This window comes from Natrix helvetica, assembly GCF_964273705.1.
Source record: "Natrix helvetica genome assembly, chromosome: 2".
NCBI classification, from domain to species: domain Eukaryota; kingdom Metazoa; phylum Chordata; class Lepidosauria; order Squamata; family Natricidae; genus Natrix; species Natrix helvetica.
Genome location: NC_138552.1, coordinates 224,624,591 through 224,643,563, shown reverse-complemented (window position 1 = coordinate 224,643,563; position 18,973 = coordinate 224,624,591). Strand labels below are relative to the sequence as shown.

The window sequence follows — 18,973 nt, the reverse complement described above, 5'->3', positions numbered from 1 at the left end:
TGTTGAAATGTGAATGTATGCTTAATATATAACTTCATTTACAAAGAATTGAACTATTTGTAGTTCCTTGACTGACCACTTACTGTGAATCAGTTATGGAACAATAATAAGCTATATGCAAATATTCTAAATATTAAAAGGCTCATTATAAAATAAGATGTGTTTGTTGGAAGTATTTGGTGGAGCAAATTGAAATAAAAATATTCTTAGGACATGTAAAACAACCCATTTTAAAATATGCTTGATAATTTGACATAAAATTTCCACAGTGATTGAAATGAATAGAGGGATGAAGTTGCCAAAAACCACCAAAATTCTTTCTCTAAATGTTCACTTTTCATTTAATATTACATTGCTTTTTTATTTCATGATGCATAAAGAAAATTGTGTGAGCTGTATTCAGTATTCTCATTTTGGTCAAAAATTCTGTGAAAGATTAACTACTCTTCTCCCATTACTCCTGCCTAGCCCACCAGAATGAGAAGCCAGGGTATGTTGCAGGGCCCATCTATTAAGGATGTACACCTGGGAGGACTATGAAAAAAGGCCTTCTCGGTGGCCCCTTCTCTATGAAGCATCATTCCCTGGAGGAATGATTGACCCTCACCTAGTTTTTCTGAAAGATCCTAAAGACTTGGTTTGTTCTCTGTTACAGTCCAAGGCCCCGGAGGAGGACCTAACCCAACAGATGCTCCAAAAGATCTTAAAGGGGCAGGAGGAATTGAAGAATCAACTGAAAGAAATGAACGAACAGCTCAGAGAAAATCAAAACCGAACGGCTCAAAATACGCAAAGACTGGAAGTTTTGGAGGAGGGGACGGCCGAGATGAGGGGGGTCCAGAGAGGAAACCAAGAACTTGAGAACTATCAGATAAAAATGGAGTTTGAAAGGATGTCTTTTTTCCTTAGATTTCAAAATGTAATTGAGGCTGATGATGAAGATTTGAGGGAGATTATGACAAAGCTATTGGCTGAATATATTAAAAAAGACAGACAACAGTTGGGATGGGATATTGACCTGGTCTATAGAGTTAATTCAGCTTACGCTAGAACACACAATGTTCCAAGGGAGGTTCACATTAAATTTCTTAGAAAGACTACAAGAGATGAGATTCTGAGTGCACAAAGGGGGCAAGTGTTAAAATACAAGGATAGAGAGATAGTCATCCTGAAACAAATCCCAAAGAAAGTCAGAGATAAAAGAAAAAAATATTCGCTTTTAGCGAAGAAACTATACCAGAAAGGGGTTTGGTTTCGGTGGCTTCTGCCAGAAGGTATGCTGATATTCTGGGAGGACACTAGAGTTAGAATTAATACAACTATGGAGGCCGAGGCCTTCATGGAAAAAAACAAAGTATTCCTAGATAAAACTGATGATACCACACGGGATACACAGGACACGGGAGGTGCCGGAGCCTTGCTGGTGGGGGGGAGAAGGGGCAACACCGAGAAAACTTAGATCACAAAAGTGAATTAGAAAAATAATGCAATTGCTAATACAGGGATTTTTTTCTGTTTGATATAAAATAGATTGAAATTACTTAAAGATATAAGGTAAAAATATGCTGTCAAAATATTACTAAGTAGTAATTATTTAATGTATTAATAAGTGAAAGTTATGAGAATTGAGGGGAGTGCCATTTCCTGCATAATGTAGCTGTCAAAATTTGTAACTTTATCCATTATCCCCTTTCCTGAAATTTTTTGTAAAACTAATAAAAATTTCTGTTTAAAGACTTGGTTTTGTTAGGAGACCCATGGGGATCCTAAATGAAGATGGGAATGTTGTTGCTGCCATACATTAATGGTTTTATGTCAAACCACCCAGAGTTATATAGGTATGAGTAGGACAGTTATAATAGATAGGTAGGTAGGTAGGTAGGTAGGTAGGTAGGTAGGTAGGTAGGTAGATCCCATTTCCCTGAGTGCTTAAAGGTATTGTTCCTTTAAGAGATCTAGGAGGAACATGTAAGGCAGGAGTTCTCAACCTGTGGGCACCAGCCCAGTAGTGGGCTGTGAGGGGTTTGTAACTGGGCCATGGAAATGGCCAGTGAGCATGTGCTCGCACACACACACCCTCACTTGTGAGACCAGCAGGTGAGCGTGTGCGTGTGTACTCCATTTAACATGAGCAGCAGGCATGCGTAGATGCCACTTGTGCAAATGGAGCTGCATGCACATGTGCACTCGCAGGCCGCTTGCTCGAACCATCTCCTCCCCTCCCCACCGGTCTGCAAAGCTGGAAACGTTGGGGAACTCTGATGTAAGGAATACCCAATCTACCCAAATTGCTAAGAAACATTTTTTTTCCTGGTTCAGAAATTCTTGTCGTTAAATGCAAAGAAAAATATTGGAAGTACTCTTCCCTTAATTTCACCGCTTTGTAATATTTTTGATGCAAATCAATTCGTTCTTTTAGCTCAGTTCCGTTCCTAGAGTGGTTTGTAATGCTACTTAAAATGAAGAACCTCCATGAAATAAAATGTACAGCAGAAACGAACAATTACAGTAAATGTGAAGGAGAGAGCTCCAAACTTTAAAAGCGTAATATTGCAATTTTATGCTCTCTGGGGGGGCTTTATGTCAGATTGCTACCCCAGGAATGGAGAAGAAGACAGAGGCTTTAAGGAGGAAATCAAAGCTTGGATGTTATCTCTCAGTCCCCAGGGAGTCTTCTGAGCTTTTAAGAGAACCATTGAGCTCAAGGTAACCCACTAGAGTCGTGCTTGGAAATGCTACAAAAAACACCTACCGGTATTTTAAATACATGAGGATATTGGATTGGATTGGATTGGATTTATTGGATTTATATGCCGCCCTTCTCCCAAGGGACTCAGAGCGGCGTACAACATTAAAAAACACATATCACAAAAGTTAAAAGGAAATTAGATAAGTATCCAAAAAAACAAACCCAATTAATATAACAATAACATTTTAAAAATTAGATAAAATTAACAGGCCAGGCCGGCCTGCTGGAAAAGCCAACTTTTTAGGGCACGTCGGAAGGCCCGGAGGTCGGGGATTATGCGAAGCTCCGGGGGCAGCTCATTCCAGAGGGAAGGCACTCCCACAGAGAAGACTCTCCCCCTGGGGGTCGCCAGCCGACACTGTCTGGCCGATGGCATCCTGAGGAGGCCAACTCTGTGGGATTGTACTGGGCGGTGGGAGGCTACTGGTGGCAGTAGGTGGTCTCACAGGTACCCTGGGCCTAATCCATGGAGCGCTTTAAATGTCATAATTAGTACCTTGAATCGCACCCGGAAAACAACCGGCAACCAGTGCAGGCCGCCTAAAAGGGGTGTAACATGGGAGCACCTAGGTACCCCCATGATAACCCACGCAGCCGCATTCTGGACCATCTGAAGCCTCCGGGTGCTCTTTAAGGGCAGCCCCATGTAGAGAGCATTGCAGTAGTCTAGGTGAGAAAGGGCGAGGGCATGAGTGACTGTGCATAGAGTATCCCGATCCAGGAAGGGGCGCAACTGACGTACCAGACAAACCTGATAAAAGGCCCCCTTGTTTACTACCATCAGGTGTTCTAAACTAAGCCGCATGTCCAGGAGGACTCCCAGATTGTGGGCCCTCTCTGAGGGGGCTAAAATTTCTCCCCCTATCATCAGAGATAGGACAAGGTGCACAAATCGGGATGACGGAAACCACAGCCACTCAGTCTTGGAGGGATTGAGCTTGAGCCTGTTCCTCTCCATCCAGATCCGCACAGCCTACAGGCATCAGGACATCACGTCGAGGACATTGGGTGGTTTGGGGTAGAGATGAAAAGTTGGGTATCATAAGCATATTGATGATACTGTACCCCAAAACCACGGATGATCTCGCCCAGCGGTTTCATATATATGTTGAACAGGAGGAGTGAGAGAACCAACCCCTGGGGCACCCAACAAGTGATGAGCCTCGGGGTCGATCCCTGCCCTCCAGCCAACACGAACTGCGACCGATCCGACAGGTAGAAGGAGAACCACCGTAAAACAGTGCCCCCCACTCCCAACCCCCTGAGTTGTCGCAGTAGGATACCATGGTCGATGGTATTGAAAGCCGTCGAGAGGTCTAATAGACCAGGACAGAGGAGCAGCCCCTGTCCCGAGCCCGCCAGAGATCATCGACCAACACGGCCAATGCCGTCTCCGTGCTATACCCGGGCCTGAAACCCGACTGAAACGGATCCAGGTAGACAGCTTCATCCAGGAGCTGGGGAAGCTGACGTGCTACCACACTCTCGAAAACCTTTGCTACAAAGCGAAGGTTGGAGACCAGACGATAGTTGGCTAAAGAAGCTGGGTCCAGGGAAGGCTTCTTAAGAAGGGGCCTCACCACTGCCTCCTTCAAGGCGGTGGGAAAGAACTCCTCTCTCAATAAAGTGTTGGTAATCGCCTGGATTTCCAACGCCTCGTGTCACCTCCCGGGAAGCTGAAACTAACCAAGAGGGACATGGGTCCAGCACACAAGTGGCAGCACTGAGTCTTCCCATAATCCTGTCCATGGCCTCGGGGGTCACAGGGTCAAACTCATCCCAGATTGTCTCCACAAGATTTATCCCCGTCGACTCGCCCGAATCTACCCAAGCAGAGTTCAAGCCTGTCCGGATCTGAGTGACTTTATCCTGCATATACGGAACAAATTCTTCAGCTCTACCCTGCAAGAGGTCTTTCCCACTTCCTTGGTTAAGTAAGGATCGGGTCACCCTAAACAGGGCGGCTGGGCAGTTATCTACAGATGCGATAAGAGCGGAAAAATGTTGCCATTTTGCCGCTTTTATCACCACTAAGTAGGATTTAATATGAATTCTTACTAGTGTTCGATCAGATTCTGACCGGCTGGCCCTCCAACCACTCTCTAGGCTTCTTTTCCGGCGTTTCATCTCCCGAGCTCCTCGGTAAACCAGGGAGCCACCTGGGATCGACACCGGGTCAGAGGCCACAAAGACACAACGCGATCCAAGGCCCCAGTGGCCGCCCTATCCCAGGCTTCCACTAGGGCTTCGGTCGAGTTGTGAGCAAGGGATTCAGGAAAAGTCCCAAGCTCCATCAGGAACCTTTCAGGGTCCATCAGGCGCCTGGGGCGGAACCATCTAGTCAGTTCTGCCTCCCTGCAGCGAGGGGTAGCAGTATGGAAGTCAAGCCTGATGTGGAAATGATCAGACCATGACAAGGGTTGAATAGAAATATCCCCTAAATCTAGATCATTCATCCACTGCCCAGAGACAAAATTCAGGTCAAGTGTGTGTCCCTTATTATGGGTGGGGTCTTGAATTAACTGAGTTAGGTCCATAGCCGTCATGGAAGCCATGAACTCCCGAGCTGACTCGGATGTCTCGCCAATGGAAGGCAGATTGAAATCCCCCAGGATCATAAACCTGGGGAAATCAACCGCCAATCCAGCTAACATATTCAGCAGCTCCGGCAGGGCCGATGAAACGTAGCAGGGAGACAGGTACATAACAAAAAGGCCCACCTGAACTCCAAGGCCCCATTTCAGAAAAAGGGACTCACACCTGCCTATCTGAGGCACAGTGACCTCCTGAGGTCTGAGACTTTCCCTAATAACCACTGCCACCACCACCCCGCCCCTGCTCTGGGCTCTCGGTTGGTGAAACACCCGGAAGCCTGGTGAGCATAGTTCGCTAAGGGGAACACCCCCCTCATGGCCCAACCAGGTCTCCGTAATGCACGCCAGGTCCGCTCTACCCTCTTGTATGAGGTCGTAAATGAGGGGAGCCTTATGTACCACGGACCTGGTGTTAAGCAACACAAGTTGGAGACCAGGGTCCTGTAATCCCGAGCACCCGGGGGTGCGAGAAGGGCGATATAATAAATAATAATAATAATTTAATTTGTTAGCTGCTCCCTCTCCACAAGGGACTCGGGGCGGCGTACAATAAAAACATACATAAATACATATAAACATACACATACACACATACACATACACATACATATACATACACAGAGGAGGTAACAATTACATATATCACAATAATAATAATAAAATTAACCATTAAAAATACCCCAAATAAAATTACAAATTTAAAAGGACTGTCAGGAGGAGAGGATAAACTACGGTTGAGCCAGGCCAGATAATTGAAAAAGGTGGGTCTTGAGCTTTACACGGAAGGAGCGGAGATCGGAAGTAATCCTGATGTCAAGGGGGAGGTCATTCCACAGGGCTGGGCCCATCACAGAGAAGGCCCTGCTCCTGGGCGTCACCCCCCGACACTGTTTAGTGGACGGCACCCGGAGAAGTCCCTCTCTGTGTGAGCGGATTGGTCGTAGGGATGTATGGGGCAGGATGCGATCCCGCAAGTAACTAGGTCCTGTGCCATGGAGCGCTTTGAAGATCGTAATCAAAACCTTGAAACGCACCCGGTAGACTACAGGAAGCCAGTGCAGCTCGCGCAGGAGAGGTGTTACATGGGAGTACCTAGTCCTCCCCATAATCACCCGCGCGGCCGCATTCTGGACCAACTGCAGTCTCCGAGTGCATCTCAAGGGAAGCCCCATGTAGAGAGCATTGCAGTAGTCCAGGCGAGACGTCACCAGCACATGGGTGACTGTGCGTAGGGCATCCCGGTCCAATAAGGGGCGCAATTGGCGCACCAGGCGAACCTGGTGGAACGCCCCCCTTGCCACGGCTGTTACATGGTCATCCATGGACAGCCGGGCATCCAGGAGGATGCCCAAATTGCGCGCCCGCTCCATGGGGGCCAGTTGCTCGCCCCCGATGGCCAGAGATGGAAGCAACTGGTTGAACCAGGGAGCCGGAAGCCACAGCCACTCCGTCTTGGAGGGGTTGAGTTTGAGTCGGTTGTCCCCCATCCAGACCCGTATGGCTTCCAAGCACCGGGACATCATTTCGACGGCCTCGTTGGGGTGGTTCGGGGTGGAAATGTATAGCTGAGTGTCATCAGCATACAGATGGTATCCCACCCCAAAGCCATGGATGATCTCGCCCAGCGGTTTCATATATGTGTTGAACAGGAGTGGCGAGAAAACCGACCCCTGTGGCACCCCACAAGTGAGGGGGCTCAGGGTCGATCTCTGCTCCCCTGCCAACACACGTTGCATCTGGCCGGAGAGGTAGGAGCCGAACCACCGTAAAACGGTGCCCCTAACTCCCAACCCCTCCAGCCGGCGCAACAGGATACCATGGTCGATGGTATCGAAAGCCGCCGAGAGATCTAATAGGACCAGGATAGAGGAACAACCCCTATCTCTGGCCCTCCAGAGATCATCAACCAATGCGACCAAGGCCGTCTCCGTGCTGTGCCCGGGTCGGAAGCCGGACTGGCGCGGGTCTAGATAACCATTCTCATCCAGGTGACGTGGAAACTGTTGGGCCACCACACTCTCTACAACCTTCGCTAAGAAGGGAAGGTTGGAGACCGGACGATAATTAGCTAGCTCCGTTGGGTCCACGGAAGGCTTCTTGAGTAAGGGTCTCACAACCGCCTCTTTCAAGGCGGCCGGCAGGGATCCCTCGCCCAACGAAGCATTCACTAAGCCCAGGAGCCAGTCGCGTGTAACCTCCCAGGATGCCAGTACAAGCCAGGAGGGACACGGGTCCAATAAACATGTGGTAGGTCGCAGACGTCCACGTAACCTGTCCAAATCCTCGATGGCAACCGAGTCAAACTCCTCCCAGGATGGTCTCTCAAGACTCGCCTCTGGCGTCTCCACTGGACCACTGAAAGGGACCCATTCCCTCCGGATTTGAGCGACTTTATCCTGCAGATATTTCCCAAATTCTGCTGCCCTGCCCTGTAGGGGGGCTTCCCGCGGCCTCTGAAACAGAAGGGAGCGGGTCACCTGGAACAGGGCGGCAGGGCGGTTATCTGCGGACGCAATAAGAGCGGCACAATGTCGACGTTTGGCCGCTCTTAATGCCACAAGGTACGTCCTAAGGTAGGTTCGTACCTGTGTTCGGTCAAATTCGGAGCGGGAGGATCTCCAACGACTCTCTAGGCGTCTCTTGTGGCGTTTCATCACCCTTAGCTCCTCGGTAAACCAAGGGGCCAGGGTGGTTCGTTGCCGCAGGAGAGGCCGCAAAGGCGCCACTCGGTCTAGGGCCCCGGCAGTCGCACTATACCATGCGGCTACCAGGTCCTCTACCCGGGGGCGGGTCAGGTCTACAGGAGGTGGCCCAAGCTCCGTCTGGAACTTATCTGGTTCCATCAGGCGTTTGGGGCGGAACCATCGAATGGTTCTATTTTCCATCCCCCATTTCCCCAAATTATATCAAATGATTGGAATAAAAGTTTACCTTTAATATTATGAAGGTACATCTTCAATAATCAGCTTCTTTGGAGCTAAAATTGGAAAGTGACTTTGACATTTTGTTTATGAAGATGATTTATAGCACATTCATAGGGCACTCAAGTTCCCTGACAGACTAAACTAAATATGAGCAATTAAAAGCCAATGAAAGCAATTAAATAGTTCTGTTGACTCCTTTTTGGAAATGGAAAGACTAGAGGCTAAAGTCAACTCTTAAGGGATTGCATTCTTTGCAGCATTGAAGCTTCCAAGTGGGTGTCCTTTTGGCTTACTCTAGCCATATCAACTAGGGACACAGTGGCTCAGCGGCTAAGATGCTGAGCTTGTCAATCAGAAAGGTCGGCAGTTCGGCAGTTCGAATTCCTAGTACCATGTAACAGACTGAGCTCCTGTTACTTGCCCCAGCTTCTGCCAACCTAGCAGTTCAAAAGCATGTAAAAATGCAAATAGAAAAATAGGGACCGCCTTTGGTGGGAAGGTAATTGTATCTTCGGATTTGAAACAGAGATGAGCACCACCCCCTAGAGTCAGGAACGACTAGCACATATGTGCAAAGGGAACCTTTACCTTTTAGCCGTATCAAAAGTAACAGAACTACTTGTATTTGCTCTTCTCTCTTCTCCAGTAGCTTACTGGATATCATCTGAGCTGGGGAACACATCTTTCAGTATCAAATCAATTCTGTCCTGGTTGAGAATGTGCTTTTGGGATGAATTGAATTCTTTTTTTTTTTTGCAAAATAATGAAGTAAATGAATATAGCCTATTTTCTTGTCCAATGGATTATGTTTATTCTGATCCTTTAACTGTGACCTGGATCTTTTTCATCTTCTAGTAATGTACAACATCGATGGTGTAGCTCATAGCTTCATTGGGATGTACAATACATACTCCTTCGTTACTAATATGTAGCAATCCATGAAGGGAAATCTACATTCCACGTGCCTAAATGTAACTGACAGGCAGTTAAAAGATGGGCCATTTCTATTCTTTCCAGTATTCACTTTGCTAAATTATGACTTATAGGGGAGAAATGGAAGATATGTAATAGCTGGCTGCCAAAAAGAAAAAAAAATGCAGTTTATGCCTGGCAGAATGAAAATATTTTTGGAAGGGAAGGGCCTCACCTTGGGAAAGACAAAACAATCCTCTACTTGGCTGCTGGCATTTACATCCCAGAACATTCAGAACAAAATGTATTCATGAATCATATTCACATCCTTGCTCAGCAAAATATCTCTTCTTTTTATACTTACAGTGCTAAAGGGATAAACAGATAAACCAAGAATTAAATTCGTATGCCTTTGTAGCCTAATGCCCCACGAACCTGCATCAACATTGCACAAGAGCATGAAGGGAAAAAAAATCAGAATTCTTCACATGTTTAAATAAAAGAGCCAAGAGAAAGCCTGGAGGATGTCACAAAGCAGGAGAAACTGCTGATACTCATGAAAACAGGCTCAAGCTTCAAAAGATTTTGATACACTTGAATATTGGGGCCTATCCCACAAAACGTTGTTCAGTGTTAAGGATGTTAAGGTTTTATACTTATAGCAATTAAAAACAGATGCACAATTATAAGGTAGATGGAACCTGGCAAGAAAGACCTGGGATCCTTGGTAGACCATGGATTAAGGTTGAGCCAGCAATAGCAATAGCACTTAGCAATAGCACTTAGACTAATATACCACTTCACAGTGTTTTTACAGCCTTCTCTAAGCGGTTTACAGAATCAGCACATTGCCCCCAACAAACTGGGTCCTCATTTTACCCACCTCGGAAGATGGAAGGCTGAGTCAACCTTGAGCCTGGTGAGATCTCAACTGCCAAACTGCAGCTGGCAGTCAGCTGAAGTAGCGTGGAGTACTACACTCTAACCACTGCGCCACCTCGGCTCTATTGTGTGCTGCTGCTGGCAAAAAAGCCAATGCGATTTTGGGCTGCATCAATAGAGGTATAATATCAAGATCATAGAAAGTGATAGTACTACTCTATGCTGCACTGGTCAGACCACATCTGGAATACTGTGTTCTGGTCACCACAATATAGAAAGGATGTTGAGGAACTGGAAAGAGTGCAGAGAAGAAGAACAAATATGGTAAGGGATTTGAAGGCTAAATTCTACGTTGGGTGATTAAAAGAGTTTGTTATGTTTAGTTTAAAGAAGAGTAAGCTAAGGGGTGACATGATAGCAGTCTTCCAATACATGAATGGATATCACAGGGAAGACACAGTATATTTATTCTCCCCAGCATCTGGGTAAGACAAGGAGCACTTTACAGTGGGAGATCCAAACTTAACCAAAGAAGAGTTTTCTGATGGCAAAAGCTATTAAGCAGTGGGACAGCCTGCTTTCTGAAGCTGTAGGTGCTCCATCACTGGAGGTCAAGATCAAGAAATATTGGACAACCATTTGCCCATGCACTGGGCTCCTGCACTGGGCAGGTGGATGGACTAGAAGACCTCCCAATTCCCTTCTAACCCTATCATTCTTTGAATGCACAGAATTCAGTAAATGCCACAACTCAGCCAATCTACCAGAGTTATTCTTTGTTTTCTCAAATGCACCCAGGGTCATATTTTCCAAAAGAGTCACTATTCAAGGAGCCACCCAAGCTAAGCCATGTTGTCAACAGAGAGCACTTTAGGAAACCAGATGAAATCACTGGTCAACACTAGCTACACACTTGAAACAATTTGTATTTGATCTGCTTTTCACTTCTCCAGTGTCTAAATATTACAACTTATCTTCCTTTAAATCCAAAGCTATCCATTCCTTAACAAAAAAAAATCTAGTCTATTATACTTTTTAAAAACACGATTACATTTTGTAGATACCATCTCTGCTACTTAGCAACACAATACTTTTAAGCTGCTGCATAGAAGACAGCTGCTTCATATACAGTATTATTGTTTTACTATAACATTACAAAGTGTAATGTGTAAAAGATATCTCTTTCCTATTAACTTTGACAGTGCACTCCTATAATATTTAGTTAGACATACGTCTTGTTGGGTTCAGTAGGGCATTGGGGTATAGGTTCAGATGTCTGTATACACTGACGACGTTAACAAAAAGTTAAGTTGCTTTATGATTCACAATTGCAAAAATCATGCGTCTTTGGGAGATTTTATTAATACAAAAGATATAATCCTTTCCTTTTTTCCCCAAGGTCTGTCAACAGGTTTAAATACCAAATTTACTGTACATGACAGGATTAGATTCCTCCTTATTCAGATCTTTGCTCTGTTACAGCTTGTTACTGAAAATTGCTCTTTCTTTCTCAGATTCATTTTGTAACTGTGATAATTCCCTAAGTATATTTGCTTGAAAGTACACTTGTAAGTGGTTATACAATGACATATTTAAAATTTGGAATTGGTATCAGAGGTCAAGATGGGGATCTTTGGTCCCAGGAAGAGGTGAAATGCTACCAGTTCGGACCGCTTCACCCAAAATGGTAGTAAAAATGCAACCGGTTTGGTTGAACCGGTATTTCCAACAATCAGCTGTGACACGAGATTTTTATTAGCTAGAAAGCAGGATTACGCTATTCTACTTACCTTTGCAGGCATGCTCAGTAGCAGGCTCCACCCAGCCACCTGGACGTCATCACGTCCATTTTTGATGCTCTGTGCATGCGTGGAAGGATGCGTATGTGCTCACATTTGTGAACCGGTAGCAAAGGTAAGTAGATTTCACCCCTGGTCCCAGGACTATGTTGGGCTTGCTCTATTATTCCTTGGAGAGGGAAGATGGGGAAGTTAGAGTTAGAAGATAGATTAGAAAGTTAAAATCCCCACTTCAAGATGCCAGGAGTTTTAGAAACACACTTCAGGGCTTTGCATATGCTGGCCTTCCAACTAAGAATGTGCTTTGAAACAGGGTCATGGAGAAGAAGTTCTTTTGTCACCTTTGTTACAAAAAATTCAACGGTGAAAAAAGTAAGGTTCTATATTTAGGCAAGAAAAACCAAATGCACAGGTACAGTATAGATGGCACCTTACTCAATAGTAGTAAATGTGAGAGGGATCTTGGAGTTCTAGTGGACAATCATTTAAATATGAGCCAGCAGTGTGCCGCAGCTACCAAAAAAAGCCAACACAGTCCTAGGCTGCATTAATAGAGGGACAGAATCAAGATCATGTGAAGTGTTAATACCACTTTATAATGCTTAGGTAAGACACACTTGCGGGATCGCATCCTCCCGCATACATCCCTGCGGCCAATCCGCTCTCACAGGGAGGGGCTTCTCCAGGTGCCGTCCACTAGGCAATGCCAGCGGGCGACGCCAAGGAGTAGGGCCTTCTCTGTGATGGGCCCAACCCTCTGGAATGACCTCCCCCCCGATATCAGAACCACCACAGACTTCCGCTCCTTCCGACAAAAATTGAAGACTCACCTGTTTCGATTAGCTGGCCTGGCATAATTATAATTGTGACAACTGTTACCTCCTGGAAACATATTCTTACCTGGTTATTTATAGGGTACGGTTTTAAATTTAACTGATTTTAGGGTTTTTAGAACCAGATTTATATTCTTCCGTACAGTTCTTTTTAAATTTTTAACCTCCTCCTTATGTGTATTTATATCTGTATTTATATTTGTATTTGATACTTATTGTTTGTTGTGTGGACTGTACACCGCCCCGAGTCCTTTTCGGGAGAGGGGGCGGTCTAGAAATTCGAAGAAAATAAAAAAATAAAAAATAAACTTGGAATACTGTGTCTAGTTTTGAACATTACAATATAAAAAAGATGCTGAGACTCTAGAAAGAGTACAGAGAAGAACAAAGATAATTAGGGGACTGGAGGTTAAATCATATAAAGAACTGTTGCTGGAATTGGGTATGTCTAGTTTAATGAAAAGAAGGACTAGGGGTGACATAATAGCAGTGTTATAATATCTCAGGGGACACCACAAAGAAAAGGAAGCCAACTTGTTCTTCAAAGCACCTGAAGGCAGGACAAGAAGCAATGGATGGAAACTAATCAAGGAGAGAAGCAACATAGAACTAAGAAGAGATTTCCTGACAGTTGGAACAATTAATCAGTGAAACAACTTACCTCCAGAAGCTATGAATGCTCCAACATTGGAAGTTTGTGGGAAGATATTGGACAACCATTTGACTGAAATGGTATAAGGTTTCCTGATATACGGGGTTGGACTAGAAAACCTCCAAGATCCCTTCCAACTCTGTCATTCTGTATTCGTAATAAAAAGGTAAAGCTGTTCTGGCCTTAAGTGCATAACACAGAAATACTATGGTGCAATCGTATATGTGCTGTATCAAGAAGTAAATTCTATGCCCGCAGTACATTCATGTGGGAGAAAGCAGGGTAGTCATGGTAGCCACAGACCATAGTTCTTCCCCACTGAAATATTAACCAGAGAAGTTCCATGTTGCATTCAACACTGTTCAGAACAGATATATTGCTCCTATATTGTCTATTAATATACTAAGGTTGCAGTCTCAGCACTCTGAATTTCAAGTAAGCCTGTCCAAACACAATGGGACATACTTTTGAATAAACCCACATTGAAAAAATACAATTGTAAGTATGTTTCCAGAAAGGAAATCCATGGAGCTCAAGGGAGACTTGTTCCTCAGCAACACTGCTTAAGGCAAAGCTTTAAACGTAATGTATTTTTATGCTGGCAATTTCTGCATTGTAGTTATCCATCTACTTTCCATCCTCCATTTTTGAGAACAGAAATAGAACACTGCTTGTTCAAGTATCTTTTTAAAAAAAAACTAGAATAAAACAATGGCCTCTCTGAAGCTTATGTTGTGTACTTGAACAAAAATGCCATATGTAGAAAAAAAATCCACTATTCAAGGAACTTCTAATAATTCTGTTTTTCCCAACAACAACAAAAAAATTGTGTATTATTTCTGAGCTCATTGCTTTCCAAGGAAAATAAAGCATATACGTACGTATGAATATACAAGTGACACTACAGGCTCTTACAACCAAACAGTTGGCAGAACTGACTCTTTTTAAATATCAATGCAATGTTGTAAAATAAGTGTCCCCCAGACCTCTTCACTCAGCCATACAAAAATTGCCATTTTGGCATATCAGCTACCTAAAACAGCTGTCGTAGTTAGGAAAACCAATTTTCATCTGCAGTTTACAATTGTTTCCATGCCTTATAACGTAGATTTCTTTTTTCCTTTGACTTACTTGTGGCATCTATTCAAATAGTTGATTAAAATCTGGGCAGCTTCTTCCTTAGCATATTTAGTTAAAGATACTACTAGATGAAAAAAATCTACTTATTCTCAGGCTGAAACAGCATTTTTCAACCCCTACCTCCTAATGTTTCTGTTTCTTATTTGAATGCCTAAAGGTTTAGTTAAAGTCTTAACCCAGAGTGTCATTTGTTGAATGAGTCCTTTCATATTTTACCCCACCTAAATATAAGCTGCTAAATGAAATAAACATATTTAAAGCCGTTATTAATATCCGCAATAGGTCTCTGTAATTTCTAGTTCAGGATCGTTTTATATTTGTAGCTAGAGTCGTATCACATGGCTCAATTTTCTAAAGCACTTCTAGTGAAACCATTTATTTGTATAGAAGTCTTGTTCTATAAAAGATGAAATTATTCTTTCACTGACTGTCTCCTGTGGTTGCTTTATAGATATAGAATTGAAGTGACAGTGGTCCTTTGCTGTGTTCATGAATGAAACCAGCCGCTTAATGCTAACCCTTGTTGCTTCAATTGCATGCTGCATTATGGAAGGGTTGCAGTATATGCATTTTTCTTGGAATATAAGAACGGGATACAATTTTAGCAGCAAAATAAATTGTTAGCAGGAGCTTCTGGGTAGTCAGGAAAGGATATTTTCAAAGATTTTTAATCATCAGTGGTATATTCAATCATTTAGATTTTTATAGCAATACTGCTCATCTACAACATGGATATGCTACCTTTTTCCAGATAAGACTGCAGCTGACCTTTCAGAGGCATGCTAAGGGCTGCTCTGCAAGTGTTTAAGGTCCATGGTGTTGACCTTCATTTATTTTAAATTAATTAAATAAGGCTGATGCACTTATTCTGTCTAATACAATAATATGAACCTTATCTGATCTTGAAAAAGTTGAGCAGGAACTAAAACCCTTCCTAATTTTGTTTCTCTCTTGTGAGATTGTGTAAATCGATTCACCACACTTGTTGGTCAAGAGATGGCACTATACAAACGATTCTGACTTTTTCATTTTGACTTTTCAATCATCAGAAAAGCAATATGAACTTTGACAGCCCTGTGTCTCATCTACTAAGGTTAGAGTAGAATGCTAGATGGGGCACCTCTATTCTACAAGTAGTGGCAACAGAAACTACCGAGGCACTACCCCAAGCTAGAAAGTAGGGTGAAGGTAGAGCAGTGATGGTGAACCTTTATTGTCTCGGGGGCCAAAAGCACGCGTGTGCGGGTTATTGCACACGCACACACAAATGGCCGAAAATCAAGGCCAAAACTCAGCTGGCCAGTGCACTCATGTGCACTGGAGCTGACAGGGCAACGCCTCACGTGCCCTCAGAAATGGCCCCATGTGCCATCTGTGCCATAGGCTTCCCATCACGGGGCTAGAGCATGAATCTTCAGGGTCCTTTTGGGAGAAGAATCTTGAAAACTCTAGCCTTTCACTATGCCTATCTCAGCAAATTCGCTATAAATGAGGAGCCATATTAGTCTTTTGTAATAAGAACAACTAATCAGTGGTGGGATTCACTTACCTTCCCTACTGGTGCGCAAATGCCAGCACTCATGCTCACTTCACTCGTGTGCGGCACCTGTGCATGCACAGAAGGTCATGCATTATGTCAGGGTGGGTGGGCGGAGCCTCCTGCAGCCCCCAGTACCAGTTCGCCCGAACCGGAGAGAAACCAGCTAAATACCACCTCTGCAACAAATGCTATAACTGATTAATATTACAGAGAAGCTTAGATATGGAGAAATATTATGATATTTAATTTTTCTTAACAATCTCACCAGTTATATTTTAGAGGGTTTTTTTTTCTGAATAAAGTAATCCGTTTTGGGAAAATCTACTGGGACTCCCAGGGAGAAAAGGCTATCTCAGGTATATGTAGCAGGAGGTAAATTGTGGTGAAGTGTTTAGTTTTAGGCTGGGACTGACAAGACTCAGGTTCAAGTCTCTTCTTAGTCATGGATACTCACTAGTTGACATTTGTATGAGGCCACTTTCTCCCAGCACAATCTATTTTAAGGATTGTTGTGGGAATAAAATGTAAGTGATCCCTGTAGAAGCCAACTTAAACTCCCAGAAGAAAGGCAATATATAAATCTAACAAACAAATCAATAACTTTGTTTCTAGTGGTGTCTGGTAAAGCGCCCTAATTTTTCCTGGGTCTTTCGAGATATATGGTAAATCTGCATTGATCTCTGTACTTGATGTCTATTATACAAGGCCTTCTCTAGCAACAGCGAAATTATGGTGCCTGTGTACAAATCAACCATGTACATAGAGAAATTAGAAATACTGCCTAAAACGTTAAAGAAGAATGTATGTACAGAATGTGTGGTAGAGAGTCTTCTTCCGAATTGGTAAGAATACAGACATCATACATATTATTGTATGTAACTGAAAAGGCTACTTACCTTGCCGCTCATATGTTCTAAAATAATAACTTCTTTTTGTCTGGTATTAAGGATGAAAAAATGTTTGGCATCCTTGGCATAAACTATCATTTTTTCTTCATATGATGGGACATAGTTTGCTTGAAGTTTTTTGCTTCTGCCTAAGGAAACAGCAGCTATATTTCTTCTTAACCCCACCCCTTCTCCAAGTTTTATGAATGGACGACGAGTTCCTGAAAACCTTTCTTGTTCTGCTACTTTCTAGTAGCCTAGCAATAATATTGCTTTAAAATATAATTGTGCTTAAAACATCAGAGATACAGTAGAAGGACCTCTCTACCTGTTTCCCAGTCACACGGACTTGATGCTGTATTCATAATTTCCTTCCCCCCAATTATTTGATTGAGGAGACAATGTGGTAGGGTACAGGAAATACAGAGAAGGGGACAGCAGATGTAGCTACTTCATCTATACAGCTTCTATGAAAAACTTGTAGAGTAAATTGCATTGTCAGAACTAAATTCTTGATACTGTTTGTGGCTACCAAATTTAGATGAAAGCAAAAAATTGCAGAGAGGGAGAGAGAGAGAGAGAGAGAAAGAGAAATAAAGAAAATGTTGCTATTTAAAAGGTAAAGGTTCCCCTCACACATATGTGCTAGTCATTCTCAACTCTAGGGGGCAGTGCTCATCCCCGTTTCAAAACCGAAGAACCAGCGCTGTCCGAAGACGTCTCTGTGGTCATGTGGTCAGCATGACTAAATGCTGAAGGCGCATGGAATACAGTTACCTTCCTACCAAAGGTGGTTCCTGTTTTTCTACTTGAACTTTTACATGCTTTCGAACTGCTAGGTTGGCAGAAGCTGGGACAAGTAATGGGAGCTCACTCCGTTACGTGGCGCTAGGGATTTGAACCGCCGAACTGCTGACCTTTTTGATTGACAAGCTCAACGTCTTAGCCACTGAGCCACCCTGTCCCAGTTTGTTGCTATTTAATGCCTATCTAAATTTTACAGCCCAACTTTGGTAACTCCATTGTCCTCAGATAGACTGTAAATAAGCTGATGATAGAACCACTTTGTAGGATATGTCCACATTAGACCCAAGTCCCATTTGTTGGTTGATCATGCACTATGTAGATCTGGCTTTCTAGTCTTTCAATTACAGTACATTTCCTACATGTCTTCTCGAAATTAAAAAAGGCACATTAAATCAAAACCTAGGTAATTAATTCTGTGCCCTTTGAAGGCGGTACAGGTAGATCACAGCCAACCTTGACTCATCCCTGTTATATGCAGATTTTAACAGGTCTGGATTTGTACGATTAACATAACTGACATAGGTACTTCAGCATGAACTTTATTGTTCTATTGCTGACCTTTTATGTGCTTTCATTCTGTACAAAATTATTTCCAGGTGAACATATTGCGATCAGATTGTTTATGTTTTGGCAATTACATTTGCAAATTTTAAAAGGAACACTACTTTCTTTGTGATTCCTTATGTATAATATAATTGAAGCCTGGGAAGCCATTTAATGTAATAAACTGTTAAGATAGTATAAGAGTTCACCTATTTTCCTTCCATTTGGATCTCTATAGTAGGCAGCACTAAAGCGACACATGGAATTAATATGAGCTCTGGGTGTACATTTCCTCCTTTTTGGAATGCACAATAATTAACTTCACTGTGTGGAAAATGCAGATTAAAACCTCTTAACTTTTGTGCTCTTGGGATGATAATTGATATGAAAATTGGTTTGCTATCCCTAAGCTCCTTTGTTTAAATTATGGTACTGGCAGAGAAGATGTTTTTTTAGAATTTTATCGGCTGTAAACCTCACATGATCATCATTTACGGATTATTATTTTCTGCTGACAAGCAGAGCAGAGCAAGTTAAAAATCCCTGTTAAAGCAGACAAAGATGAGCTTTGTCAAAGAACTGTCTCCTTTGGTTTTAGTAAGTTTTTTTTAAACTGGTTGCCTCTCTTGATAGTGAGTAATGGTGTTTCAGACACGTTATGTACAAGCACTTAAAACGACCCTCAGAGCAAGTGACTTCCGGTTTGCTCGG

The 18,973-nt window shown here is 43.3% G+C and overlaps 1 protein-coding gene across 3 annotated transcripts in view; it reads left to right on the top strand.

Annotated features, from left to right (window-relative positions):
• The window catches only part of SMYD3 (SET and MYND domain containing 3), a 325,846-nt gene that overhangs the window by 269,445 nt on the left and 37,428 nt on the right, over nt 1-18,973 (top strand). The window contains exon 9 of one of the 3 annotated variants that reach the window (XM_081942752.1): nt 656-1,683. The exons of the other annotated variants lie outside the window; for them this stretch is intronic. Within the exon in view, the coding sequence (XP_081798878.1) occupies nt 656-1,459 (804 nt within the window). The 3' untranslated portion in view covers nt 1,460-1,683. Of the gene's footprint in view, nt 1-655; nt 1,684-18,973 lie in introns of those variants that run through there. 3 annotated transcript variants of the gene reach the window in all.